The 18,663-nt window shown below is 37.8% G+C and overlaps 1 protein-coding gene across 3 annotated transcripts in view; it reads left to right on the top strand.

Moving 5' to 3' along the window:
* The window catches only part of SLIT3 (slit guidance ligand 3), a 525,769-nt gene that overhangs the window by 395,801 nt on the left and 111,305 nt on the right, over positions 1 to 18,663 (top strand). For all 3 annotated transcript variants that reach the window (XM_026858170.1, XM_026858169.1, XM_026858168.1), the window contains 3 exons: positions 5,564 to 5,714; positions 6,944 to 7,018; positions 16,000 to 16,143. In XM_026858170.1, coding sequence (XP_026713971.1) covers positions 5,564 to 5,714; positions 6,944 to 7,018; positions 16,000 to 16,143 — 370 coding nt within the window. The remainder of the gene's footprint in view (positions 1 to 5,563; positions 5,715 to 6,943; positions 7,019 to 15,999; positions 16,144 to 18,663) is intronic.

Below are 18,663 nucleotides of genomic sequence, written 5' to 3'. Positions count from 1 at the left end.
TGTTCTCCATGTAGGCAATGAATTATTTGCTTGATGCTGACTTTGTTCTTTGGGCAATGCAAACCCCTTACTAAGGAAAGTGATACTTTTTTCTAAAAGCACAAGCATTGACCTTCACTGAAGTCCAGCAAAATGTTCTGAGCAGTTGCAGAGGACAGCCTCTTCCTCTCTCATTCATGAAGCCTGCAAGAACATTTGAGATGTGAATTTCAAAAGCACTCTTCACTGGCATAGCTCTGCAGACATTAAAGTCAATGGGAGTTTTATTTCACTGGGAGCAGTCAAGCCAAAACTGAATGCCCTACTTTATATGTCAAAGTTGCAGAAATAAGTTACGAGAAGTTAAGTTTTTGAAATAAAACAGGATTTCAGAAAGAGAGAATGCTTCCATCAGCAAATGCCTCCACCCAACAAATATTATGCCAAGAAACAGAATTACAAAATACTCCTGTTTACCTTAATGTCTGCAGTGTCACGTGTGTGCTGCCTGCTGTAAAGTGCAGTTGAAATTTAAAAAAAAAAAAAAAAGATAGAAAAGGAAAGAAAAGGTGAAGCAGTGGTAATTACAGATTGTCAATATAATTGCTAGTAGCATGAAAGGCCACTGGGAGCTGAAATCAGGCTCAAAGCGGGAGCTTGGGGAGCAATGCCAGAGCTCGGCCATCACCTCCGAATCTACTATTACTAATATAAGCTGTGGTATTTCTAAGATTGCATTTAAATAAATGGAGCGAACCAAAATGGCATTTATACTGAAAAGAAGCACCAGGAGATAGTAAGTAGCTAATAAAGAGCAGTGTAGATTGGGTATTCAATATGTGGTGGATATTGCACATCCTTCCTGGAAGGAGCTGTTTGCAGTCCTTTGGTAGTATTTTCTATCATATTAGTTCTGTCTCTGAATTCGCCTGGGCTCTGTTCTTGTCCACTAACCCCAATTGTGCTCCAGGGTGTTCCTGCAGTTGTAGCGTAAAGGATGACTTGTATCCAGCACCTTTTTGCATGGGTGGAGTGGAGAGCAGCTCTCCGTGAACCTTCAGCTTGTGCTTCTCCATGCTGCTTCCTCTCAACGCTCTTCTCTCTTTGGCGCTGCCTAACTCTGACTCTGGCTGTTCATGGGGTTTTCCTTTGTGCTTGATCTAACCATGTGGTAGAACAATACAAATTGAACATGGTTCTGTCAAGCACCATGGAAGGCTGCATACTCCCTGCCGCATGGCATGCTGGGATACTTCTGCTGTTTTCAGAAGCATCAAAAGGTGAGAGATTCCCCTTTTCTCACAGGAAATATGAAAAAGGTAACATGTTGATTAACCAGACTCCCGGGCACTGACGGCGGGAGCGCTAGTGATGTTTGCAACAGACTTTCCAGAGGGCTTGCATGCAGAATAACCATTTCTAAGTAATTAATCTGTTTAATTGCTCTTATAATGAAGAAGTTAGGCATCCTGATGATTAATATAATTCAAGGGTCATTCCAGCCATACCTACAAAGATGAAAACCAATTTTTGTCTTCTTACCTTACAACGTAAGTTACCTCTCTCTATTTGAGCCATCCAGCAAGTCCTTCCAACAGAGGTACACTTTGGATGCCATTTCTGTAACAAGATGCCTGTTACTTAATGTAACTTTGGGCCTGATCTGAGCAATCTTAACAGGCTGACATTTCATTATGAAGACGTATACCGCAAAAGAACTTCAGAAAAGTCTCCAAACCATTATCTTTTATCTCTTGAAATGACATGGGTAACATGGCCTGTATGAAAAGACTATTATCCAGTAGTTACATAGCACAAAGCTGAGTCGGCATACCCAAATAGGCCATTTTAGCTTTGACAGTTCAGATAAAATCTTTAACGTACTTTGGCCTAACTTCCCTCCTATGTAAAGTAGAGATAATTACACCTATTCATAAAGGACTTTGAGAGCCTCATTCAGAAGTTCTTTTATACGGAAATACTGTCTCATCTTGCAAATTTGTTACATATCTGTTGTAGAGCCATCAGAAGGACATCTGAGATGCTCTGATTTTATCTGTAATTACTGATAAGAATTAATAATAGTGATGTGAAATTATGACGAACAATGCGCCTCTTTTTTTTTTTTTTCCTGAAAACCTATGAGAACTGTGATCTAGTGGTTACATGAAAAAGTGAGTGTCTAGATTCCTGGTTTTGTGTCCCAAGTTTTAGACCAGGTGATCTCTGTGATCATATTTTTGGTGCCAAATTTGAGGCAGCTGGATCCATCTTTTCTAGAATTAATATATCAGATCAATATTCAAGCCCCGGTTGAGAGAGCTTGATTTTTTCCAGAACAGATCATCCAGCACTCCTTTTAATTCCTTTGGGCAAAGTTAAGTTTTAAAAACTGAAATCAGGTTTGCTAAGCAATGCTTAAAGTGAAGAATAGGACAAAAAGGTATTTGTCTCTATTAATTTCTCTGTATGGGTATTAAAAAGGCATCTAAAATTTTTGAGCCCTTGGAAATGTGGTGCTTCTGTATCTCAGTACTGATGTTTTGTAGAATGACATGTGTGTTTGTTTTATGATACTGAAGAATTGCAATACCCTGGTACATGATAGTGGTGTCACATAGGTTGTGAAATGAAAATGTTATCAGACAAACTAGCAATACAGATAAACACAGTTGCCCTAAGTTAAACACAGGCCCTGCTGTTGCTTTGGCTACTCATTTTACAGCAAACAATTATTTTTAATTTTGGAAATTACCAGAAATTCCCAGGTCATGTTTTACATTCAGCCAAGCTTCACAGAGTTCTCAGCTACAGTGCACACGTGCTTTCAGGTGTAATGAAATGACCAAATGGCTGGGCTGGAATAGTGAAATGAAGCCAAGGGTTTCTTCTCTGCCTAACCTGCACCTCTTTTCCATGGCTTTCCACAGGTCATTCTACAGTGTGTAAGAAGTACTACATGTCTGTTATAGTTAATTGTACTTCCTGAATCCTGTCATGTGTCCTCAGAGCCCCACAGTAGTACACTGATAAAGCCCTGCGTGTAGAAATGGATGTACACACTTAAATAGTTCTGCAAGCAGATGGCTGAATTTTGCATTAGTATCCCAGATGGGAATATCTTAATAGAGCAGCCACCTGTCCAAGTGATCTCAAGGCTCAGGTCAAATAGTAAATTTTATCTAGTCTTTGGCAGGTGATTCCTGCTGTCTCACAGTCTAACAGATGACTGAGTGCTTCCTGAGCATATACATGCTATTGATTACTTTTGATTTACTGCTTACCTGGGTAACTCTTATTTACTCATTTAGAAGGAAAACATGAAAAGGAAAAAAAAGAGAGAAGGAAAGAAAAGTATGAAGGTGATGTTTGCTCCCTTCCTTTCCTGCTGAGCTGAGGGCTTTCCCTTGTTGCAAGCGTGGAGGCAGTGGACTGATGCCCAGGCCAGATCATCTTCTTAGAGCTGATGCAATGTGGAAAGCTGTATGTCATCAGGAGACAGAGACTGCCAAGTCAAAACGTTGTAAATATTTATTTACTTTGCCAGAAAGCTTGAGAGAAAACCAAAAACTGATATTCACCCTCTAATGTTATATACCCCTTTGTCTCCTTCATAAAGCATTCCTCTTACTTTCCCATCCTTCGTTTTTCCTATAGGAAGATGAATATTGTATCCATCAGTAGACTAATATAATTATACTTAATAAATTTTTACTCTGTGTAACTTCATTATGGTTGTGATGATTCTTTCAATGAAAGCTTTTACAATGAAAAAATCAAAATGCTCCTTCAAGAGTTAATTTGGGGATTTCCAAAACGCTTTCTGATCACTGAAAAATTTTGATAGGTTTTTCAAGGTGTACTGTAATTATAGCAGTTTTAATAAACTCTGGCCCTGGTAACTGTTCATCTTTGGCATTATTTCCAAGGAATCATAAACAACCAAATGTATTGTTTCATAAACCTAAGAAAGAATAGCTCTATGTTCTTGTAGTCAAACCGAAATATGCTTATTGCATGACATTTTAGGCTGGCTACGAAGGCTGGAATTTTTAGCACTGGAAATCACATGTGGTTTTTTGAAAGGATAAGAGATTAAATGATGGTGGTGTGGGGAAAAGCTTAGGCTGTATTTTTCTAATACTTCAAAATGACCGGTGGTACTAATATTTTAAGTGTTGTGCTGTCAAGCTGAAAAGCAGTAGCAAAGTCTCACTTTAGTTGTATAATTTACAATAAGCATGATAATCTGAAAAGTATTTAGCACCACAGAAGTGGTAATGTACAAAGCTGTATGTGATTTTTCTCATAATCTAGTTTGGAATTACAAAACTAACGGAAGTCTGGAATTAAAATGTTAGATTTCCTGTAGAATTGCTTGCTTTCACTGCATCACCCTGTGGAGGTAATGTGTAACATAAATTAAAGTAATAGTGGGTTTAGGTGACTTCTTTTTTCTTCCAGAAAATAGTATGCAGTCATAAAATGAGCAGTAGTGTATTTATCAGTCTGGAAAGGGGAAGCAGGTGATGAATGTCATCAAGTCTCTAAAAACAAATTTCAGCTTAGGTTTAAGTTTTTATTCAGGTTCTTAAAAACTGAACTTGCTCAGATAATTCCTGAGAAAGCCTTGCAATTGACTTTTAAAACTCTGGAGAAATTTAAATAATTTTTGGTATTTATTGATCACTGGGCATTACACAAGGTTCCTGAGACAATTCTGGCCCTTCCGTTACAAAATGTGAAGTGAGTGCACAGGTATTGCCTGGCAGGATCTTGGCAACACTTTGCTTACATTCACATTTATTAATACTCCTGGTTCCTTGAATCACAGAGATCAAGTTTCCAACCTGCTGTTATTAAAAGAGAAAAACCAAACCTGCAAAGGACAGATTAGTTCACTGAGCCTAATTGGAAAAGCATTTCATTAGAACGGGTCAAAAACCTAGTCAAAGAGGTCTGGCAATCATGGTATAATGGTACATTAGGGAGTGCTTCTCACTAAGTATGGTCTACCCATTCCTTAATTAAAATGAAAATGATTTAAACTGCTATTACTTTGCTGTTTGTTTAACGTAGTTAATAAAGGTATCTAATTGTTGGAAAATTGACAAGGTTCTCTCTTAAAAGATTGCTCTCAAAAATAACCTTAATAACTGAGGTCTGAAAATTTGAGGCTTTTTATGACGTCTTTAAAAATCCTTTGTCATTTGAATGCACCAGTGTAGCTCCTGCTTTCATGAGATCCCTTTTCCTTGTCACTGGACTAAGTTCCAAATGGGGAAAAGCGACTTTGCTGGAGCTCATTTGAAGCAGGCTCCAACAGCTAATTAGATGTGCTTCAAAAAATACCTTAACAGGTAGGCTTGTTAGACAAGGAGTTAATCTATCAAGGGAAGAGTGAAAGAACAGAGGCTAGTCTTGAGAGTAATTTTAAAATTGCTGAACAAAAGTCTTTGGCAAGTATTAAAATTGTGTGCAGGAGCTGGGAGCTGACTGGAGGTGGTGTTGAAAATAGATTCCATAAAATCTCTGCTGCATTATCGGAAACTGTTTACTGGAATATATTTTCCTTTTATTGCAGGGTCAGAGGATTACAGAAGTAAATTCACCGGGAAGTGTTTCATGGACCTTGTCTGTCCTGAGAAGTGTCGCTGCGAGGGAACAATTGTAGACTGCTCTAACCAAAAACTCACCCGATTACCCAGTCACCTTCCTGAATATACTACTGATCTGTAAGTGCTGGCTCTCCAGAATGTGCTCAGCAGGACGTGCTGGTTTTCCTCATTTTTAAAGGCTGTAAAAGGGATGCAGACCAGTTCAAGGCACCTTCTACTCTAATCCCTGTGTGAAAAAGGGGAAGTTAATTGTATTTCAAAGGAGCACCACAACACTCTTATTTCCGTAGCGTTCATGCCAACTGTGGGGCTGAGAAATGAGAAAGACACACACACCCGTGCATCAGCTGTGCATCAGCTGCCTCTGTGTGTGTCGTCTTGAAGTGTTGACCTGTTATAGGGCCCAAGCTGTATGGTTCCTTCCCATTCTACCTGTGAGTCCTTTGTCTTTGCAGCTGATCATTTTTATGTAAGAAATTTATTAACCCTTTCGAGTTAAATGTGTGATCAGGAACTCATTCCATCTCAGCAGTGCCTGCTACTTGGGTCAAATGGCTGTCACTAAAACTAATGTATTGTTAAACCATAAGTGATTTTAAGAAATTTATTTGCCTTTAGAGATTATTCAAAATTATTATCACACTTTGAGTATGAGAAAATGTGTTTATGACTTAGTAACTGAAGAATCTGGTTCTTTTGTTATATTAGTAGCCCCTTCAAACACAATTCTTTTTTTGTGTTGGTATTCTATTTATTGTAACTAAGGTATTCTATTTAAAACCCCATAATAAATTGTTGATCTGAAGTTAAGACAGAAAAATATGAGAGACATCCAGAAACACAGCAAAGGCTCTACATAATAAGATGGAGCATGTTATCAGAGAAAGAATTTTGGATTCCAAGACTGCCAAGTCAATGGCCATTGCATATAATTTTGAAGACTGATAGAATTTGATGGCAAAGAACCTGAAATCAGATCCCTCCTGTTTATATGGACCACAGCTCCAGCTGCATGTCTTCTGTAGCAGAATGCGTGAGGGAGGTTTAATCATGCAAACAAGGCTGTGTAATGGTTAAAGTTAATAATCTCTTACCCTGTGCATTGGAAAAAGGTGACATTCTGACACTGTCATTTGGCATTACACTCTTAAAGGCATCCTAAGCTTTTACTATATTCCCTTCCCTTCAAAGCTAAACTCCTTTTACTCTAGGATTCTGGGAGAGATGGCAGATAGTGTCTTGCTTAACAAAGGTCATAGTTCTCTGTGTGGCAGCCCTGTATGTCACAGAGATATGTCTGTAGACATCTGTGAAGTATTAAATGTCTCTTTGTTTGTTCCTATCAGGCGTTTGAATGACAATGATATTTCTGTTTTGGAAGCTATTGGACTCTTCAAGAAATTGCCCAACCTCAGAAAAATGTAAGTTTCAGTCACTTGCTTGTTAGAATACATGCTGCCTTGGATTATCGGAAGGAGGAGGGTATGATTTTTTCATAGTTTAGTACTACCATGTCAGAAATCACATTTTTAATGTGAATTTAAGGAAATTGAGTTGCCTGTTAGATGGAAAGGCCCAGTTAAACCACAGTGACAGATGAAGATCGATCCCTGGGCTGACAGTTCAGTATTCTTTAGGCTATATTTCTGAAAGTCTTCAATACATGGTGTCTGAAAGGAATTCCATCCCAGAATTTATTCAGAGGTATGCTTATTGTTAGAGATGGCTACAGTGTTTAGCATTTTGGTGTGGTCTTTTGAGTGTATTGTGCAGCTCCAACTAGTGTGATTGTTTCAAATAGTCAAAGGAAAATAATATTACAAGATATAGATAATGGCAGCTTCTTCTGATCATTATTGTTTTAGAGAGGAGAATCAGGTAGCTAATTTAGAGATCAGTCATTCAAATATATCTATATAATTCAGTTAACAGCCTGAGTCCTGGCACTGTACAATGTATATATTTAATAAGAGCTGTGTTTTGGGAAGAGGATAATATGTTAGATACCTCCTGATAGTCTTCTAAATGGATCTTTCTGAAGTTATTTATAGTATTAACACTATGGCCCCATTGCTAATGTCTCATGTAACTGTTTACTTTTAGTAAGATTTTATTGCTAGAGTTAAGGTAATTTAGGGAAACCAACTAACCAGGATTTTAGTTCTGCATTCATTTCATGTAGTTTCTGCTGCCTGGAGCTTCCTAGTCTTTTGAATCTATGTAAGATCTCAGGGTCTTTGAAGACAACTGTAGTGGGATTCTTATGTCAGTTTTATTTCTGCAAAAATTTCACGTGCAGCACTGTAGGTTTGGGAGTGGGCGTTGTATCTGTGCAGGTACAAACCACCAGACTTTGGGAATTAATATACATTAGCCTTGTATTTTATGAATGATCCGTAAGTTGTAGGTACGGTGCATTTAGAAAAACTTGTTGACATTGTTGAAGTGCTCTGTTGTCTATATAAGTAGATAGTAGATGGGAATGAAAAATGATGTGTAAAAGTACACACAGATTGGAAAGCATCTGTCCTCATCAAGCCTTCAGGATTTAGGATTTGAAAAATTGAGTGGTGATATAGCTGGAATAATTTCTTTCATTTTATTTAAAATTTACCATAGGCAAGTTATGATGCTGACCTTCCTATTCCCATCAATCATTCAGGTGGGAGGGGTGCCTTCACAGGGCTGTATTGTTATGCATAAATGCAGCGTAAAACAGTTATGATAGTTTTTTTAAGAGTTTGTTTACTGTGAAGCAAAAAATCTTCCTGCTCTGTTCTTGATAGGTGATGAGAACTGAGGTGTACAGGTGCAGTTCAATAGGGTGGAAAAAAGAAGTTCTGCCCTCCACCTCATAAAAATTGTCTCTCATATGGATTTTTAGTGGAAGTCTCGAAGGAGAGGCTCTTAAGATAATCTTTGTAGTTAATTTATTTTGTCCTACCTGATGTTGTAAAGAAATATCTCAATTTGAATAAAGGGATTTTCTGAAATGCGGAGCAACATTTCAACCATAACCTTACTCAGTAGCTTGATCCTTAAAAAGCCAGATTAGAATTCTTTTTTTTCTAATTCTCCTAGTTCCATTTTTGTGAAGGGAACAGGTTAACAGGAAAGAATAAACAAGCCAACAAAACACCCCTTTCTCTCTATGTTATTATTTGGCCTTTACTAAGTGTCTTTCTGCTAATAATAGGCCTATCTCCCTCATGCAAGAAGGGGAATGTAGGGAAGTAACAGTGGATGGGGTTGCCGCTGCTGATGTTCCTAATGCAGCAGCTCTGTATGTGTGGCAGGAATGTGATGCGTGTGCTCTTCATTAAGTCTTACTGCTGCTATTAAGTTAAGGAAGAAGGATATTGATCAAACCCTCATTTATCAGTGTATATAAGGGACAAGAAATTTTACTGTTATTTGATTGGCAATATTGACTCTGTCTCATCATATTCCTTGTCTGTTAAGGTATTAAAGGAAAACAGCAGGTGGAGGAATCTGTCTGGAAACTGGATTGCTTCCTAGGCTTAAGAAAACAGTTCAGAGATTTGCAGTGGCAGACCATTAGCCTAAACCACATTTTTATTTTATTTTTTGTCTTTATTTAATCTGTATAATTCTCTTCCTTCTGAAATGAATCCAGATGTCTGGAATCTGCATATCTGAATGGGCATTTGAATGATTGCCCTCTGATTGTCCTTCATTCACTTTAAGACTAATGACAGATCCATGTCAAGGGAATTTGCAAAGAAACTACTTTAAGAGTATCGTGGTTCTACTGTAGATAGTAAAGCTCCAGCATAAATCCAGAGATAGAAGGATTAGCTCTTCCTTCCTCTTGATGGGTGCTTCATCTTGGTGCCTCCTCAGCTTACATTATGCTTAAGGGTAGCTTTGGTTTTATCACGTGAATACTGTGAGGTGGTCTGTAAATTGGACCTTAAAGAGGACTCAGATTTTACTTGCATTCTAGGTGTACACTCACATTTGTCCTTTTGTCACTCAAGCTCTGTCAGTTGTCCATGTCTCTGTTTGTGTTGTGGCATATCACAGTCTCTTGGGTGTTCTAATAAGATTCCAAAGGGAAATAGTCATAGATTTAGCACTGACGTATTAGGGTTGCTCTAGTGTGTACATGTGAAAATACTCTTTAATTATATATTCACATAACAATTTTTAGTCGGACTCTTGTCCCAGTCTCTTGCTATGTTCCTCATCTCCCGATTCAGTGTAGTTTCTATTCTCACCATGTTTTACCTCAGTATATAGCCAGTATCCTGTCCTTTTCTCTCTCTACCTCTCTCTAGATACAGACAAAACTCTTATTCTTCTCACTGATGCTCCCTTCCTAGCCCTCACACACAGTTACTCCAGTTCATTGCCTTGAGCTGGTTTTATAGCTTTCACAGACCTTGCTGGGGCCCCCTCTCCAGCTAAGGACTTTACTTCTTAATACTGCATGGGTTTGGTACAATAGATACTTGGGTAGAGACCAGTCCCAAACTTTGCACAGCCTGTAGCTCAGTGTCCTTCACCATCTTGAGAGACATTTGAAGATGAAGAATCTGAAGTGAAAAAATCTCTGGAAAATTAGCTCCTAAAAATTGAATCTTCCAAAAAATATCTCTTGAAGTCTCCTTGGATTATGGCAGGAATGTCAAGTCTCTTTGTTAAAGTCTAAGAATTCAGCCAAATCCTATCAGCTTTTCACAGGGAAGATGTATCCTTTGAATAAAGCACCTACATAGTAGTTACCAATTAACAAATTTGCAATCAGAATTTAATTGAGTACTTTGAGCTTGTCACAAAAAGATTATCAGAGTTTTGGTATGAGAAAAATGGTGGTTTGGTTAGCTTTATTTCCTGGAATTGGTGACTTTCCTTTTGTTTGAAAATAAAAATAAAACTAAAAAGTATCTACCTCTAAACATGAAAAGGACATCTGACCGTATATTCTTTTCAATCTTGCCAATGTTATAAAGTGAATATAAAAAAAAACCAAAAACGAAAGTGTCCTATGCAATAGGTGGTGCTGCCAACTCCACCTCTAGTATATAATTAGCTTTTGGGATGTAATTTGTCTGTAAATATTCCTACTAAGCTGAATCTTATTGTATGATGGGTCATACAGGATTGAATACATTCTAGTGCAAACCAAAATTGAACTCTTGATATAATGTAAAGGTCACAGATCTATAACGCAAAGTTATGCCACATTTTATTTAGGAATTAAATTAAGATTACCTTGCTGATTTTTAAAAGACTAACATGTCTGCATATGCCTTTTTAAAAAAAAATCCATCAACTTCAATGATTAGCTGCAAAATCCCCTATACATAATGCTATTCTCATAACCTAAATTTAATCCTTATTTATGTTTAATGCTTTTTACAGTAGAATAAAAACTTTGATGTAGATTCCTGTAGACAGATCTAACCTGGTCCAGAAGTAATTTCCTGGGTTCTCCAGTGGGTTTTGCAAAATGCCCTGAACTCTGTGTTGCTTTCATTGCATTTTTACCATATTACTGCACCTGATCTTGCCAGTGTAAAGGGATGACTTGTCTCTGAAAGTCAAAATCACATTACAGGGGCTTCTGGGCTCCAAGAACTGTGTTGCTAGTATTTTACAGGGTGCTTAGAAAAGAGCAATGTGAATCTGCTTGAAGTGCAGGAGAAATACAAGGGCGCATTTCTGAGCTCCGTAAGAGTGGGAGCAGCTCCATGAGTTGGGTTTTTGGGGGTATCCTATCCCGGTGAGATAGAAAGGCTCCAGGAGCTGCTGCCCTCCAGCCCTGGGAGCTGGAAGCTTTGCCTTTCACAGAGGAGTATGTTGCCAATGGGAGACCTTCTCATTCAGGACAGCAAGATCTTGCATCAGGCAGGGGTGAGGGGCAACACTACCATTCACAGAGGTAAGGTTATGACTTTTGTGGAAGGGAGCAGTTCTTTCCTTGCAGCGGCGACCAAATTTAGCATGAAGCAAGCACTGGGGACCCCATGAGTCCCTGGGACTACCTCAAGTTATTAATCAGTGAAAATACCCTCAAGTGCTTGGGCAGTGGAAGCCTGGAGGGGTCTTCTGGCAGGTTCAAGCTCCAAAACCCCCTTGGTACCTAACTCAGTGGGAGCATGGAGATCCACTTGCGTGCTGAAGTGGGATGCTGACCCGTAGGGAGAGGCTGCAGCTCCCAGATGTCAGCTCCAGAGCCTGCCCACTTCCCAGTGCCCATGAGAAATCAGTGGGACTGGCCATTCCCACTGAGATCCCAGCAGCTGCAGAGAAAAAATGGTCAGTGAGCTTACATTAAAAACAAAAAGGTAAACTACCATATACTGCTGAAGGAGAAAGGGGACTGGCCTTTTTTCTCAGAGAACAAGAATAAAAAATATTTACCTCAAAACCTGAAAGAGATATCTAAAATTCATTCTGTTAAATCTTGCCAAAGTTACAAAGTGAACATAAAATATGGTTTTATAATAGGAAGTGTCAGGGTGCCTTGGCAATAGCTGGTACTGCCAACCCCACCTCTCGTATATAATTGCCTTTGTCTATAAATATTTCTCCAACATTAACTTGTATGGAGTGTCAGCCCAAGATTTAACACATTTTACATGCAATATAAAATTGAATCATGATAAAACTTGCAGACTATAAGTCAGTTTCAAAAACAGAATCTCAAGTTTCTTGGGGAGGTAAAAGTAGTTTGTGTCCTTGGAAACAGCTGTTACCTGCTGTTCTTTCCCCTAAGCTTAAATTTTGCCATGGCAATTGAGGTTGCAGTCATCTGTCACTTGTTATACAGAAGCAGACTTTGTTTTCTGGAATTATATTGTAGAGAGTGTTGTGGTACATAGCATTTGGGCTCATAATGTGCCTGTCTTTTTTTCCAGTGAGGCCATCAGTCTGCTCTGCTGAATGAATGTAGGAATGTCACTGGGTATACTTCACTGTTCCTAGTGTTTAAGACTTTAAATGCCATCCTACTTCTGAGAACCACTCTCTTAAAAGCTATGGTAAAAGCTGTAATACCTCAGCATCCTCCAAAAGAATGCAACAGCATTGGGATTTTCCTCCTAACATATACTTAAAAATTCCATACACATCACCGACAGAAATATTCTAGGGAAACCCCCACACAGAACAGGCTGTTTGTATGATAAAGCTACAAAGTTCAAGTGAGAGCAAGCAGAGCCTTTGCATTTGGACTGTGCTCTGGTGGTGGTTCTTGTGGGAAGGAGCAACGGACAGCACGCTGGAATGTTAAAACTGACCCAGCAGGAGGAATGGTTCTGCTAAGTCTGAATAGAATCCGGCTTGTTCTGTGCTGAAGTTATAAGATCAACAGAAATAATAATACTATAAACTTTAGCCATAAAGTAAATAAAATCTGACTGAAAAGTGAGCTGTGTGAACAATGTCACCTTGATAGCTTCTTAGATCTGTTAATTCCCTATTTACAGCCCCACATAAAGTAAACCCAGGCTTTCCGAAAATTTCTTTTGACCTCTTGCCCAAAATAAAAGTCTGGAAATAGGATTAAATGTTATCACCAGCATTAATCAGGGAGTCCTTACGGAAACAGTAACCTTTCTTGAGTGACCAGGCTGACTATAGGTTCCCAGAGGGCATAGGTACCTTGGGAAATACCTAAGACTCATTTTCTTTTCCACTGTCTTCCAGTATTTCAATAATTCCTTGTAGGATCTTAGTGTTGCAAGAGGATGGGGCTTTTTTATGAGAATTTGCTGTAAAGTCTGTCAGAACTTTTATTCTGATTAAAAAAATATTCCTTGTTAAGTTCTATGATCGTATATGAAAGATTCTTATAGTGCTGGGAAGGATGGAGTAGAGCTCTCCCGAGTTGCAGAGCAGACAAAAGTTTCACTGCTTTCATTTTTCAAGGTTTGTATCCACTGATTATTTTTGCTGGTAGACTGAAAAGTATGTAATTTCTCATGTTTATTATTCTAGTAGGTCAGACTTTAAGGAGGATACATTTATTTATTTTTTTTAGTGAATGAGTGCTGTCATCTACATTTTTTTTGTTGCATTCTTATATGGGATGCTTTAGTTCAGGAAGACAAATAAAGAAATCCAGGTTAGCACAACATCTGTTTTGACAATACTCTAAGCAGAATTGCAGGGCAGTGTCATCTTTACCTATTTATTATTGTAAAGCTTGTCTTTTCTCTGCCTTGTAACTTTGATTTCACCATAGCATTTAATCATGAATTTTCAAATCTTTTTTGTGGGAAAGGTATATATAATTGACTTCTTCTGAAACTGCTGGCATGTTTTTGGATAACTTTGTGTTGTTGAAATAATTAGACATTATTAACTCAAATGAGTGAAGTTCCCTAAAACAGAAGTTCTTTGGCAGCAATTAAAATTCAGATGATTTGCACTGTATAAATGTGCCAATTCCTTTGCAAAGTATGGCCAGTCTTTTTCTCCAGTATGTGCTCTTTTTCACCTTGAGTATCTAATCATCTATGAAAATTGCACCCATGTTTTCATATGTGTGACTATCTTTTAGGTGGTAAAAACTAACAAAACTTTTTAACTACAAGTGTAGGTCAGTTTGCAAACTGTGAATTGAAAGTCAAAGTTTTTGTGCATTATAGTAACTCACCCTCCCTTCCCACCACAAATATTTACTTATTTATTCATTTATTTTTGTGCAAGTAGGCATCGTGGTATGATCTTTACCAGGAAAGGAATCACTGGGAGATTTATTTATGCCAGCATTCAAAAGAGTTGCTGAGCTATAAACATTTCCACTAGAGAAATAGCTGAGCCCCAAAATTAAATGCATATGTCAGAATATCCTTCCTTGACTTGCTTTGACACTGAACATAAACTCTTCATGTGAGTGTTAGTTAGCACAAAGCACTAAATTTCTGGAAAGCAAAATCTGCATGTAAGTATTTCTGTATGTTTTTGTGTTATTTTTGGCTGATTGCTGGCATACTCCTATTCTTTCTCATCACATAATGTACAAGAGGTGATGGGCCACATGCTGTAGGGTCCACTATCTGACAGTTGTTCAGCAGACATAAACCAGCATACTCAAGTTTCCCACATGAAACGTATCTCCAAGACTCAACTTTTTTTTTTTTTTTTTATTAAGTGATGACTTCTGCAAAGAGCAAGACTCACTTTATTTCTATCTGAGGCCAAGCTGTCCTGTTGCCATGTCTTCTGTCAACTTTTATCCCAACAAGATTGCCTGTTCTTCTGAGCAGAGTAGCCCAGGTGTTAATCTGATACCTTGTCATTTGTTTTATATCACCTGGAATTGGATTTTGAAACTATTACTCATGCTGCATGTGCACTGGGATCATTTCTGGAATAATGTGCTATTCAGGATGAGTAATAGTGTTAGAATTTGGCATCTTCTTGGGAGTAAGAGCATATCTTTTACTTTCTTTTTTTTTCTTGGAGACAATAAAACAAAGACTAGTATTTCCTGTTATAAACCTAAACAAACATGTTTATTCACCAAAATCTGTACAGGACATGATTGAAGGACTGAGGCCCAATGTTTTAATGTGCTTAAGGCCTTTTATATAAATGTTTTAAATAATTAAATGCCATTTATTTTTATGCATCTCTAATGGCATTTTATCATTCAGAAGTTTTCTATTCACTGTTTTTTTACAAATATTAAATATTCAAAAGATTAATATTGCATTTCATCAGAACTTCATTTGACTTAGTAGATTGAAGTTTTCCAATGTTGATCTGTAAGCAAACATCTTGAGACTGTATAGGCAGAGTAAATATTTAGAAAATAATGCTGTATATTGCAGTAGCTGTGAAATGAGAATTAAGTGATACTCATTTCGAGTGGTGGTGTTAAATTTAAGTGCCTGGGAGTTCATGAGTACACATACTAAAATTTGTATCAGATATGCAGTCACACAGTTTTGTATGTTATTCCAGTGTTGAGTTTAAAAAGAATAAAGGTCCTGGTACACTAAATTAAAGTGGTCCACATTTCAATGTGTGGTACCTATTTCAGTCGTAGTAGCATTAACTGATGCTTGCCAGATGAGCACCCAGTCACAAGCATGGTCCCTAACGTCATAGACATATATCAGATGTTAGAAACCCTCACGTATTGTACCCCTGAAACCCTTATAAGCAATAAGAACATGAGGTGTAGGAACTGGTGATTATGTTAATTTAAATACTCTTAATATATCTGGTATAGTTGTGGTTTTGATGAGTGAAGGGGAAATATTTTTAAGTACAGTAGGTATACTTTTGAAATTCTGTATGCTCTCCTTGGTTAATGTCTCTCTAGATAACCACTAAAAGACACATATTCTTCCTATCTTCTTCCTTCCAGTGTGATGACGTATGTTTGGAATAAAACACTAATAATTTTGTGTCCTTCCAGAAATCTAAGCAACAATAAGATCAAGGAGATCCGAGAAGGCACATTTGACGGAGCTTCAGGAGTGCAAGAACTGATTCTGACAGAGAATCAACTAGAATCAGTGCATGGACGCATGTTTAGAGGCCTTACAGGGCTAAAGACATTGTAAGTGCAAAGACCTGTCTTTCTCTGTTCCTCTGTAAGTTGAGTGGGAGTGCTTAAGTTCAGTAATGCCTGCTAAAATACCTGTTACTAGACAACAGGCTCTAAGGCAGGGTCTTCCATCACTGTCATGAAGTCTTCAGTATATTTCCAGTCCTGGGTATGTTTGAGACTTACCTGCTATTTCTGTGAAAAAACAGATTTTCAAGAATTTCAGGAGTAACATGATGATGAACCTGTCATGGGTCAAATTTGGGCACTTTTAATCATTTAATACTTTTATTATTTTGTTATTTCCTATGGAAACCAGGCATGTGGGAAGACTTGCTATCTAATACTCCATCTTCCCACTCTGCCTCCACCCAAATTGGAATTATTGGTCTGCTTAAACCAAGCCTCAGAGTAGGCTAGGAGCCTAAAAGATTTTTAATATCCTACAAACTATATGAAATCAGTAGGTAGGGAGAGAAGAAAGACTCAAGTTATTGCTGCCACAAAACCAGGTATAGCTAAGCAACTTTAAGGCATGCATAGCCAAACTGTTAACATGTCCTGCTGACAGAAGGTAGCTGGCCACTCACTCTGAACATGTAGTAGCCCACAAACACAGGCATGGCTTTGAACTAGCCACAGCATGCTCTCTTGCCCACACCAAGTACCATAAACAGTACGCATGGGTATACTATTAATGTGGTTTTGGTTGGTGAGAGTGTGAAGGAGAAATAGAAAACAAACACATAAGAAATCAGTTTGGTATTACTTTTGTGCTTAGACCTTTGTAATTTATTTCTGAGAACTAACACTTATACATAAACTCATAGTACCTAACACTAATTTATTTTCATGTTAAAAGTTATATTGGAAGAAGGATCACAGACAATTTTTGGACAGTGTCTAGTCTAACCCATTTACCATCCTGAGAAGCAGTAAGGGACTAGGCTTCTGGTCACAGCAAAGATTCATGCTAGATGATATATATGACCTGTACATGAAAAATACCTCTCTTGCATAGTCTTCTCTGCTGTAGAAAGAAAGCATTTAACTGTGGGACTGGGCTTGAAAGACACTTAACTAGGTGGATGCTGTCAGTAAATAAACTCTATGAATCAAAGTTCAATTTAAAATCTGCAATTTATTAATTAGCAGCAAATACTTCTATGGTACAAAGTATCATGGTACAATTACTTCAATCCTTCCTCAAGTGTAAAAAGAAATTCAGGTTTCACTTTAAGAAATTTGGCCTGTAATAATGAATAGGGAACTTATCTTTTGCTGTTCCTTTAACATTTTCGTCTGTGGTTACAGCCATCTGTTCTTTAATTTAATGTATGCACTTTACTAAGGGATTTGAAAATACTGTCCATAGATACTAAATTAATTTTTATACTGTAAAGCAGCCTGTGGCAGTGCTCCTAAACAAAATTCAGCATTTTTTAATAAAAAGATGCTTAACATTCAAGCTATCCTGCTGACTTGACCTATATTTCCCCCTAGCCGATAAAGCAGTCTAAATATACACAGCATGATATGAGGATCTGTAAATATAAGTTTCCTTCAGGAAGGAGAGCACACAGTGCATGGTGAACCATGATACAAAACCAAAGGTTTTGGCTTGAGGTATACATATTTCTATCCATTAATTGATTTTCTTTGAGCATTAAAATCATTGTCTTTTACAGAAAGGCCACATTGGACGGGGTCATGATCCAGTTTTTAAGACTATGTTTTCTGACGTGTAATAAATTGCTGTGCAAGATATATTGGGATCCAAATTCAATTATCTATCTTGCAATACTACTGCCTGATACTTCACATACAGAATTAAGAAAATGTTTCCTACTGCTACTAGGCCACTAAGGGCCTTACTTCTCTTACTACCCTGTTCATCCTAGAATTTGTGGTCTTGACCTGGCTTTTCGGGCAGCTTAGTAATCCACATGCAAGGTGTGTGCCTCTGTGCCCTGTGACTCTTTTCTGGCACGGTTTCACCTCAGTTGCAATATTAAGACCATAGTGCCTGTGATGGTAACTGTACGTAGAGAATAGTAATGCAAAACCAGTGTAATGTTCAGGTCTTAAACACTGTTTGAGATGACACTGTGGTTTTCTTCCCAGCCATATCTAATTTCTCTTTGGTGTTTTTCGAGTATCTGTTGATGTAGCATCATAACACCCAACTAGTGGATACCAATCTGAGATTTAAAACCAGAATTGTAAGAGAGTATGAATTTTCATTGTTTACTGCTTGAATGTGATACCAAGGAATTAACCCTCCTCAATTTGAAGGATCAGTTCACTGGAACAGCAGCATGAGCTGTATGTATTTTGTGTATTTTTATTAGTATGCTTTAATTACTAAATAATTTTTCACCTAAGTAGGAATATCACAACTGTGTAGTGATGTTTACAGACCCAGATGTTGATGGGCATGCAGTGTTAAAAATACACGAGCCGTTTTTGCTATGGAGTGAAACAAGATACTACAGTCTTTCAGATTAATTGGGCTTTATCATCGAGTTCATT

Source organism: Athene cunicularia (assembly GCF_003259725.1).
Source record: "Athene cunicularia isolate RWA chromosome 13 unlocalized genomic scaffold, athCun1 chr13_part1, whole genome shotgun sequence".
In the NCBI taxonomy this organism is placed as follows: domain Eukaryota; kingdom Metazoa; phylum Chordata; class Aves; order Strigiformes; family Strigidae; genus Athene; species Athene cunicularia.
The sequence above is the reverse complement of the archived record's forward strand: the minus strand, read 5'-3'. Positions and strand labels throughout refer to the sequence as shown.